The following is a 12,215-nucleotide window of genomic DNA, read 5'->3' on the forward strand; positions in this document are numbered from 1 at the left end:
TATGATACCCTGGGCAAATCAGCTGTAAAAGTCTCGTACTCCTGAATAATTAATAAGGTGAAATCCAGCCGCTTGATTGGTAGCATGAGACACACATCATGCGGTGCGGAAATGACCGAGAAATTACGGATGTAATCTCGGTTTGAAATAATCCAATGAGATCACGGCTTACAAATCGTTTTAGGCAAGATATGGTTAAATATGCCGAAAGCTCTTCACAAAGGAGATTCTTTTCTATTTGTAAACGGCTATTTCATTGGTCGGAAAATGCTTATGAATATTCAAAATTTACGAAGTTTCCCTAGCCATCTTACGCTAGGGTGCCGAGAATGGTCGTATCATGCTACATAATAATACCAAAGGTCTAGGCCATGTGGTTTGAGAAAGGAAAAATTTCAAAAAAATCCCTAATGAGTCTTTAGGAAACTTGTGAACCCAAGGGCCTGGCCAATTTTGTCCCAAGGGGCATACTTTGAAAAACCTTGATGGAGGACCACTGTATGATGCTACATCCAAATATCAAGGGTTTGGACCTAACGGTTCCAGACAATATTTGTTGTATTAAGTTGTTCTTATATAAGTTTATAATATAAGGACTCTTGTGACCCCCGGGGCGGGGCCAGTTTTCACCCCAGGGGCGAAATTTGAACAAACTTGGTTGAGGACCATTAGACAATTTAACACAACAAATAGCTACGGTCTATGCCATGGTTTTTGTCAGGAAGTCTGTCCCTTCGGTTGCCATGGCAACTAGAGTTCTGCATGGAATTCATTTTTTTAACAATTTTGAAAGGGCACCTTCAAAGGAACATCTCAGTGAAGTTTCATCAAAATTTGACAGGCGGTTACGGCGGTGATGTCGTTTGAAGCAATTTTTGACGGACGACCGACGCCTGACGGTGGGCAATGAGAAAAATTCACCCAGAGCATTACGTGCTCAGGTGAGCTAAAATACAGTGAACAGTTACATTTATTGTTATATAGTGTTTATTTATGCCTACTATTATCATTATTATAATTATCGTTTACACACAAATATTGATCATCTATATCTGTTTAATTCTGCTAATAAGCTTTGTGGTGCTACGACCGCCGCCCGCCTCCAACGACCGGAATTCCCGGATGTAGGGGTGTCTACGTCTCGCATCTGCTTCAGAATAGTCGGCTCCTTTCACGTGCACATCCGGCTCAAGCATTTGAAGGATCCAGCTTGGGGTTTCCTCGGAAAAAGGGACAATGAAGTCTACATAGCGGCTCTCCACAAGGTGCGCAAGGCGGTCCGAAAGAGGACAGACGGGGCGTGTTTCACCTTTGAGCATTCTCACTGATTCGTCAGTATTTAAAGCCACGATAAGAATATCTCCGCATTCTTTAGCTTTCATCAGAAACTCTATATGTCCATAATGGAAGAGATCAAAACAGCCGGAGGTTGTAATGATCTTACAATCTTTAGGAAGAAGCCTTTTTAGGTTTGCAAGTTCAGCTACTGACGAGACGACTTTGTTACCGATGACGTCAATAACGGAAACAATAGTGGTACCAACGTTACTGGCTGCGTTTGCGGCGCATCTGTTTGCCAAGCGGCAGATTGATGGAAGTGGCCAGCCGTTTATCAGACAGATCGCGAGGACCGCAGACACTGTGTCACCAGCTCCAGTTGCATCCGTGGCGCGCGTGCGTTCCGCATGAGGGATCATTTGAAAACGCTCGGTCTCCTGGTAATAAAATGCCATTCCGTCGGCTGCTAGAGTAACTATGGACATCTTGAGATCCAACTGCTTCACAAATTCCTTACTCACTTGTTCTACTTCACATTCCGTTTCTGGATAAATACCAAGGAAATGTCGAACATCGGCCCTGTTGGCCTTAACAAGAGTCGCCCCTTTGAAGATATTATAATCACCCCTTTTAGGGTCAACGATTGTCAAAATATTTTTCTTCCTAGCTTCCCTTATGATATGGTCGACAACTGTTTTGGTTAATATGGATAGCTTTGTATTAAGGCGATACTCTGCTAAGACAATCGCGCTGTATTTTCTTTCCTGGAACAATTTTTGAAACACAGACAACAATCGCTGCTCGATATCTGGTGTTATCTCTACATTCTTAAGCTCATCATGGCGGAAGACGATCTGAGTGCCGCAGAAGAATCTGTTGGCTCGGAGGGTCGAATATCCAGGAATCGCAACCAGTCCGTCGGTCGATAATTCGCGTCGTTCAAGCTCTTGCGCGACCACCACATCCTCTTCCCCAATTGCTGTGAGAAGGTCCGCCTCACAATGGAAGGCTGAGAGGTTGTGTACAACATTAGCCGCACCTCCAAGTCTGACGTCACTTTTGGTTTCGACGAAAATGGGAACCGGCGCCTCGTTAGCAACCTGAGGAATGTCGCCAAATTTGTTTACGTCAAGGATTACGTCACCAATGACAAGAAATCGATGATTCAGGTTTAAACTAAGAGCGCTTGGGTCTTTTTCGTCCATGATATCGGTGCTATTTATAACAAGCTTCGTCTGGGATCTGAAACGATCAAATTATGTAATGTTTAGCAGTTGCATTGATACAAACGCACAGCTACTGTTTGTTCATCCAGAACAGAACACATTTTTATTTACGTAAACTACATAGTTTCTTGTGACACATAAATACATTTAAACAAATTAAACTATACGTAATATTGTAATAGCACATAGGATGGATCTTATAAGGAATATATAAGCTTCACCATGTAAAGGATATAAAGCATGTCCACTTTACAAATATAATTGGCAAATAGTGTTTAGTTCAAAACATAGTGAATATTAACATAATGAGAACAGTGGTATAAATCTTAGATACAATATCTCATCGCATTAAATGTACTGAACGTGCCTTTGAAGCTTCGTATATATATAAACTTGACATAAATAGTTTAGATTTATTTTCTGATGACAGTAACTGTACAAGTTTAAACATGCTAGGCCGTAGTCTATAATAACGCTTTATATATTTATCTCAAGTTTGTTGGTAAAACGGACAGATAAGGATAAAATGATTAATACATCAAGTGCATCATGCAACACGTTTATTCTCTCGAATCCATGGACAACAATGTTATGCAAATGCTCCAATGGATGGAATGGTATTCAGGTAAAAATTGCATTATGCTTGATGACATTTGTATTTTGCCTTATGACCACTCCATTACGCATGTTAACATTGTGCGTTCCATTCTGCTTTTTGCTTGTTGCCTGATGGTATGTGTACTAAGCTTCCTTACTATCCTTCCTTTGTTGAACAATGCATGCCTGTGTTCACGATTCAAGTGCTTGTTATCGCGTATAGATGGTTGCATCATTCATACTTTTTCACCATTGCAACATTTGTTCGTTGTATACATTGTTTCCTTCTTTTTTGCCTGGCTGCATTCTAAATTTGTCACAAGGTGTTATGACGAAATAGACAGGCAGATGACCCTTCATCGCATTTTTTTACGAAAGGATACGGAAAATGTCGAAAATATACGATTGCACTAGTACAGGCGCTTAGAGTAACTTCCCTTTGTAGCGAACAAGCCATGATTTCTGGCACTATTGTTTATCCCTAAAATGTTGATTAATATCATTTTGAGTACATATAATAAGATAAACAAGACATCTTAACATATTTCTTTGATATACAAGAAGTAATTGCGGGATTTATGTCGTAAATCGGGGTATGAACGCAGTTGGGGTGGTTAAAGTGTGTGGTGTCCGAAATGTTATTTTATTTTTACGGGACTTTCTGACACAATACAAACAAGATAAACAATCTCATGTATTTATTATGATGCGATGATTCGCGATCCGAACATTTTCAAAGATGTTGCGTTAATCGGATGATAATCGCAATTACCGAAAGGGAATTTCAGGAAGTTTAGATGTAAATATAGATTAATAAAACGATTTCTAAATAATCAATTATGAGGATATTCTGACATACAGCTTGTACATAAGACATCCTTTGTCATTGCAGCACCAGAAATAAATGTATTTACTTTAATTGGTAAATTTAATCTTTATTGCCGACAATACTAAAATGCGTAGTGACTTTTAATACTATAGAATATTTTTATGGCTATTTGCTCAGCTGTGTCTTATTAAAGCTAGGTTTATATTACAATAGCTAAATTTACAGCGTATAAGTACTTACAGTATAATCCTTTTTAATCCTAAAAATCGGTTTACGAGGCTATTTCAATGTGATATTTATAAATATTAGTTAAAGCCATTTACTTTTTAAAAATACACATATGTTTTTTAAAAACGAAATGAATCAAAGCGCTGATAGCGCTGCACGAACAGTGTTTTATACGGGTTTTCACCATTATGATTCACGATCATGTGTGTATTAATAAGGTGCACAGTGAATCTAAGTGTCCCCGTGTAAAACAACCACAGGGGCCGGCCCAGGTGTATTTTCGAAGTTGTTTTGTGGCAAAAATAGGCAAACTCTTTCTAATGAGCATGATGGTAAATGAAAAATTAATATTTTATTGACAATAAAATTAATGTCGCTGTGTAAGAAGGCAAACAAGGATGGAGAATGTAACCAATCCAAGCAGAACTCCATCATGTGGTGTTACATATGAGTATATATATATACTAATCAAACTTTACTCATTAGAAAGAGTTTGCCTATGTTTGCAACAAAACAATTTCGAAAATACAACATATTAAAGAGAAAAAGTTTCTTAATTAAAATGATGAAAATCTAAATAATTGATTTCAAACAATTGTAGATGAAACACCTAAAAGAGTTATTAAATCCTCAATAATTTCTCATATTTACACCAAACCATCAAAAATAGAAATCGATTCATTTCAATAACATTCCATTTTCAATAATAAATGCACAAACATCCGTCTATACGTACACCATAAAAAGTGTGTATATACAATATATAATGCAACTCTCTTCTATTTCTATATCGTCAGGTTACTCGTCACACTTTAGCACATTTGTTATTCCCACGTGGGGAATCACGTGATGTTTTAAGCAGGGAAACTGGGCGATCATTGAGATCAATGAGACGATTGTTGCTTTCTAGGTCATTCCAGGTTTTAAGATGAGAATACATTTGCAATTCCTAAGCGAGGGTTGGTCTATATGTCCAGGTTACCATATGTAGCAGTTTAATAGTTCAAACAACAAACACAGTGTTCTTCAATATCTATTCAACATTATCGAATGTAGATGTAATATCGGAGCGTCCTGGAAATATAAATATAAACAATCATAAGATAATGAATAAAAACATGTGTATAAGTTAACATCGTAAACAGTCTAATATCTTATATGATTTAATCGTGTGCAGTGACAGATTAAATTAAATGGCTAAAGCATATAAAACACACACATAATACAAGCGATTACAACAACAACAACACAGTACATCATAAAACAAAACATTGACATGTAACTTACTGATTTATGGATTCAAACACTCCTACTCCCTCGTACTCCCATGGTGACTTCTGTTATCCATGCATGTTATCATCTGTAACCAAACCCACATATATTAGTATATGGAAAGAGGCTAAAAGAATATCATGGAACTGCCATTCTCGTTTTAAATACAAAATCTGCTGATGTCGTAAAATACATGACAAAACTAAATAAATGCAGCTGAATGAAATAATGATCATTCCAATCCATTACTAGCCCAAGACAAACACAAAAGACTACAAATGCAAATCAATACTAACCATCAGAACATCAGATTCCAAGTAAAACAATCAAGTTTTCTAAAACAAAGTAAAACAAACATCTCTGTAGACTTCATCTGTGCACGACAATCAATCAAGCTTGAAATTTCCCGGTTCTTCTTTACAAAGTCAAGGGAGAGAAATCTGATTAACTTGCAATATCTCATTACAGGATTATCTCTCTTCGACAGTAAATTCACTTGGCTTCATCATTGTGTCACGTGATTGATATGATGCGCTTTGAGTGGATAGTAATTCTTTGTTTACGTTTCGATGTTCATTCATTTTTTGGCGCAGGGATACTACTTTAATGTTATCTTTATCTAAGTTCAACAGATTAAATTATTTAAATAGATATTGCGTTATGATTGCTTCTTGCTTTGTCAAATCTACCTCGGTTATTGGAAACATAGCTTGCAATTTATAAAGTCTGCACTTTTTCAAACTATATTTTTGGTGGTAAATCGGCTGGCGACATTTGTAACTATTAATTGGAATTTTCTGTTGTGAGTGTCGAGATTGTGGCTACACTGAACAGGGTTGAAAACAACCCTGTTCAAAAATACAATTAAATTGGCAAGTGCATGTACATGATTTAAAAGCGACCAAATTCATGCTGTATTAAGTTCAAAGAGTAAGTTAGCAAATATTTCAAAGAACCGCTAGTTTTACGGAGGTTTATTGCGTGCCCTTCTGCGTTCATACTGCATTAATAGTTTAATGCATAAACAAAATGCGATCAATTCTTATACATGTATTAACCTTTAAATAATTCATTCCTAACGATGATACATTGGTTTGAAACGTTCTATGAAACGAACTGCAGTTGAGTAAGTATTATGCAAGTATTATGTGAAAGAAACGATCATCTTCAAACTGATTGTTACAAGAATTTCAGTGGCTAACATTTACAGACAGATGAAAATACGATTGTGCAACCCTAGTCTATAATACCCTTAATGAAATGGCTCCGAGGTATATATCTGAATTACTAATCTTGAAAATAATGAACACTATTCTCCGAGAGCAACTTTAAAACAAGATTTAGTTTTGATACAAACACTGCGAACTACATATTTAATGGATTATTTTTCGTATTACAGTATGAGGTTTTGGAATACTATTCCCGATGAAATACGAATGTATAAGTGCGAGTCAAATGTTTTATGGTTTACCAATTGAATTCTGTTTTTGTGTGTTTGTTTGTTTGTTTTTCTTCTTAGAAGGCCAAATTATAAATTATTTGGTACTAAATTTATATAAATATACTTCTGCAAATAGTGCATTGATACATTCAAAATGCATAATAATCTATTAAAAGACAACAAACTTACTTACATTTATTATAGCGTGTACATACTCCGTTAAGTATTTTGAAACTAAACTGTTTGATCTGGTTTAACGTGTATAAATTCCGGTTCTGTATTTGGAAACTAAACTGTTTGATCTGTTTTAACGTGTACATACTCCGGTTTGTATTTTGAAACTAAACTGTTTGATCTGTTTCAACGTGTACATACTCCGGTTGGTATTTTGAAACTAAACTGTTTGATCTGTTTTCACGCGTATAAACTCCGTTAAGTATTTTAAAACTAAACTGTTTGATCTGTTTTAACGTGTACACACTCCGGTTTGTATTTTGAAACTAAACTGTTTGATCTGTTTTAACGTGTGCATACTCCGGTTGGTATTTTGAAACTAAACTGTTTGATCTGTTTTAACGTGTACACACTCCGGTTTGTATTTTGAAACTAAACTGTTTGATCTGTTTTAACGTGTACATACTCCGGTTGGTAATTTGAAACTAAACTGTTTGATCTGTTTCAACGTGTACATACTCCGGTTGGTATTTTGAAACTAAACTGTTTGATCTGTTTCAACGTGTGCATACTCCGGTTGGTATTTTGAAACTAAACTGTTTGATCTGGGAGTGTTTTCAGAATGAAGTCTTAATTTGAGTCAATGATTTTAACTCTGTAAACAAATTATAACTGGCTGAAACCTGATCGCTTTCTGTACCCTCTGACATACTGAATTAAAACAACATGAAAATGAAGTTTATAATGGAAATAAAGCTGTTTGTCTAACAGAAGTTGTTTGTTACAAATCATTGTAGATTCTATTCTGATATTGTAAATGAATTATGTCAACTCTTCATTATAAATAAAGTGGATTTAAAAGCGGTCAAGCACAAATGTTTCTATAAACCTTTTATCATTCAACGTTCATAAGGGGTTTTTTTATCGTTAGACAAGTGAAAAACTTAACTAAGGAAATCATGACTTCATGTTAGGAAATGACTAATAGGCTTATAGTTTGTTATGAATACCTTCCTGAGCTGATTGCTTTACTTTAGTGTCAAAATTATTCATACCTTTTATTTTTATGCTTATAACTGAAAATTGACTAGACCAAATATGGCCAACAAACACATTGATTATTTATCAAAGACAACTCTGTCAAACAAAAAGGCAAAGTAGTGCGTAGAAAAAAGGCAGCAGGGCGGCGTAAAGGGCAACGGGGCTCTCCTTTTACTATTTACCGCCATCTATAGCACTGATGTCAGTTTAATTAATTTAAGTATGCTGTGAATTATACTTGAACAACGGTAACTTAATATTTTCATGTATAGCCTATTACCAGTATGAACGTACTACACTACAATCATACTTCAAATGCAAATTTGATTAAAACCGTTTTAGTTTTTAATAAACACACTTGTTTACTGAGACAAAATCATTGAGACAAATTGAAACTATACCATGACAGCCGTCAATCCTCTACTAAAGATTTACATCACTGAGTTATGAGAAAGGCAAGTATAAAATCGTTGATGCATTTTTATATGCATATAAAGTGCACATACCTATGCAAAAAACTATATAAAGATTACTTATTCTAACCAAATCAAAGACAAAACAGTTGTCAATAATTGGCTGACGATTGCATATATGAATTGCATTACGAAATATGTATATATTTTTTTTAAAAATCACTAACCTTTGGACAGATGATATCCTCAACTAAAAGCTTTTACACGAAAATAAAATCATTCATCAGCCTGGATAGATCCAAACTTCTTTTGACGGCGGTTTATGAAGCATGAAGTTAAACGCATATTTTCGAATAGAATTCGAAAGTCATTCATAGTACTTAAAATGTGTGCAAAAATGCACTGAACCGAACATGCGTACTTGAACGAAATGTGCCATAGGCGAAATAAACATTAATCGGTCAGTGGGCTATGTATTTGCCTTGTTTCAATGCCTTTTTAAGCAATAAAAATTATATAAATGGTTGTTTGTTTTTTAAAGTTACCTCTGTTTTCGCCATTTTTACAACTTTTTTTATTTTTTGTCTTGGAGAGGGCAAATATTTGCGTAGAAATCTGCAAACCAATGATGTAAGATTGCTGACAAAAAATCAGATCGCAGATTTTCATGTTTCCGTTCGAAAAGTAATGTTTTATGTCTTAAACCGTCACTAACAGTTTAAGAAAAATGCATAAAACATCATTTTTTTAACTTAAATATAACAATCTGCGATATAATTGTTTTGTCAGCAGTCTTATATAATTGGTTACCTTAGATTTTCGCAAAAATTGGTTCGTTCCAAGACAAAAAATAAAATAGTTGGCAAAACGTTCAATATGTGAGAGTGCAGCTTTAAGCATAATGTTGGTATTTGCCTAATGTATATCTTCTTTGAAGACCACAATTTTAATTAGCGTTAACAACGCTAATAACCACTTAATAACAGCTTCGATGTTGCGTGACTGTTTGACTGGCATTATCATGTAATGTTACCAATGTATTGTTAAGAAGTCAAAATATCTACCACTTTTGTAAAAGTCCTAGTGGCCTTGTGGTTCAGGCGTCGGTTTTATATTTTTTTCTTGACTGAACTGGCTTTATACTTGTTGATTCTATAACTGTATATTTTTCTGCAATTTCGATATTTAATATAAAGTAAAATAATAATAAAAGAAATGTTTTCAGATGAATTACTGGGAAAACTATTTTTGTTCCAAAAACATGAGTGAATAAATTTAAAGAATTAACCTCATTACGTTTTAAACCTAACACAAATAAACAAAGGTTTATGAAATAAAACAATAATCTATAAGAATTGAATTGTTTATGTTATTAAAATGTCTAAATATTTAAGATATATCACTTATATATATATAATTCTCAGGGGCAATTTCAGGAATTGACGTTAGAGGGCGGGACCTTTTGACAAACGCCCCTCCCTCAAAAACTAACTTGATACAGTTTAAATTAATTGCATGGGGATTTGAATGTATACTCCCCCAAGGAATTTTAACTATTCCAAGTCTGAAATGGTGCATTTTAAGCACATTTAATGCATACTTTTTTTCTTTGATATTGACATGGAAGTTAACTTGGACATTTTTTTTTTTCATTTTTTTGTTGTTGTTTTTTGGGGGGGCGGGGGGTGCTCCCCACCCACTCTGAATCAACCTAGTGATTTTACATTTTTAATATGTACTGGTAATGCTGTACTTGATCAGTACTTTAATGTCCTGATGTGCACTGGTGCACCTGCACTTAGGTAGAGTGTAAACCTTGTTTAACATTTAAATAAGTTTATACAACGAAGTAGTTATATACATGACAATGAGCAGTTTTTTGGATTAAATAATAGTTAGATGACATGAAGGAATATCTTAATGGTTAAGAATGGGCGGAGTGACCCTGAGAACGAACCCTTCTTAATCATTTAGATGTTTCTTCAGGTCATCCAACTGATTTAGAATACAACCTCATTGGCTGACACATTATCAATTACGCAAAGAATGTATATTGGATGAGTTGAAGTAGGTGGACCTACATCCGCAAGCACATGTGAAAGTTGAAATTTATAATGATTACGCCTTGTTCTTAATAAATCTGCAATTTCATTGGCTAAAATATAGGTTGTTCTAAACTACTTTTCCCCCTCGCATCAGCAATTTATTAACACAATTTCTTTTGATATAGTACAAGTACATAAAAAATCTTAATGCATGGGAAGTTAGGGTGGGAATGATCTTGAATTTAATAAAAATGAATTCATATATAACATAATAGTGAATATTGTATTTTACATGTAAAATTCAACAAGTTATTTCAAATGTTTAAAGATGCACTCTTACTCACAAATAAGATTTACCACAATTAATAATATTGTTTTGATGAACTTAAAGGGATGAATAAATGTCTAAAAACAAATTTGGTTCTTATGAAGGATAGCGAGTTTGAATTGAAAGAAATGTGCAGAAAACACGATTTGAAAAGTAAATCTTTTAGTTATTATTTTCCATAAATGCATAATTAAGTAAGTATTTCAGGGTTTATCACTCGAAATGTATGTTTGTTATGCATGTGTATGTAATGATTTTGAATAACATTGTCACTTTAATTAAAGTGAAAATAACATAACAGAGAAGATTGTATTTTAGATGTAAAGTTATTTCAAATGTTTAAGAATTTTCAATATTCAATCACATGCAGAAAACTTAGTATATTGAACCCATGCACTGAAATAATGTGATTATTAAAGCTGCCCTCTCACAGATTGAACGTTTTGACAACTTTTTTTTTTACCTTTTTTGTCTTCGAAGGAGCCAATTTATGTGAAAATCCATGGGAACCAGTTACATAAATCTGCTGACAAAAACCAGATCGCAGATTGGCACATTTAAGATCAAATATTGATGTTTTATGCATTTTTTCCTAACCTGTTAGTAATGCTTTTAGCCATAAAACATTAATTTACAAACACAATTATGAAAATTTGCAATCTGCTCTTTTGTTAGCAGTCTTATATCACTGGTTTGCAGATATATACGCAAAAATTGGCTTATTTGAAGACAATTGTTTTTGTCAAAACGGTAAATCTGTGAGAGTGCAGCTTTAAGTTGCTGAAACTTCAAATAACTATAAAACTGTTTGATAAAGAAGAACTTCAATAATACCATTAAAATGAGTGTGCTGACATTGAAGTTAATGACATTTAAGTATTGATTTATTAGTTATACATTTAGTAATGGTTAAAGTGACTCGGTTTGCAAAATGCACTTTTTTATTATGAAAAAAGTGTGGCAAATCATAAGGAGCTTTAAAACAAAAATACCAAAAGCTAGAACTCTTCAGCAAATGTTGATATTTGCTCAAATATCGTCTTTGAAGACCACAATTTTCATAAGTGTTTATAATGCGATTGAAAATTATTTACGGCATTGGGGTTGCATGGCTGTGTAGACTAGCCGGCAGTTTTTTTCTTGACTTTATGGGCCTGGGTTCGAACCCCACTAAAACCGATATACCTTTTTATGCTATAACTGTAATTTTTTCTGCAATTTCGATATCATAGAGTAAAATAATGATAAGTGTTTTTAGAAGCATTATCGGGAAAACTAATGAATGTTCTAATGCTATTAATGTCGTATAACCATTTTATTTTGGTAAATACATATACTAATAA

At 34.2% G+C, this 12,215-nt stretch overlaps 1 protein-coding gene across 5 annotated transcripts; it reads right to left on the reverse strand.

Moving 5' to 3' along the window:
• Positions 1-969: 969 nt before the first annotated feature.
• Positions 970-8,864, reverse strand: LOC128223127 (bifunctional protein HldE-like). Of its 5 annotated transcripts, none has more exons than XM_052932394.1 (4): positions 8,727-8,864; positions 5,446-5,518; positions 4,895-5,232; positions 970-2,520 (listed from the first exon to the last, which is right to left on the reverse strand). In XM_052932394.1, the coding sequence occupies exons 3-4, from the start codon at positions 4,897-4,899 to the stop codon at positions 1,047-1,049; spliced, it is 1,479 nt and encodes a 492-aa protein (XP_052788354.1). In that variant the 5' UTR covers positions 4,900-5,232; positions 5,446-5,518; positions 8,727-8,864; the 3' UTR covers positions 970-1,046. The 5 variants fall into 5 exon arrangements, with proteins under 5 accessions (XP_052788354.1, XP_052788358.1, XP_052788356.1 ...); XM_052932398.1 differs by having other exon boundaries at positions 4,171-5,232; XM_052932396.1 differs by lacking the exon at positions 8,727-8,864 and adding an exon at positions 7,065-7,779.
• Positions 8,865-12,215: the final 3,351 nt, after the last annotated feature.

Source organism: Mya arenaria, chromosome 17 (assembly GCF_026914265.1).
Source record: "Mya arenaria isolate MELC-2E11 chromosome 17, ASM2691426v1".
NCBI classification, from domain to species: domain Eukaryota; kingdom Metazoa; phylum Mollusca; class Bivalvia; order Myida; family Myidae; genus Mya; species Mya arenaria.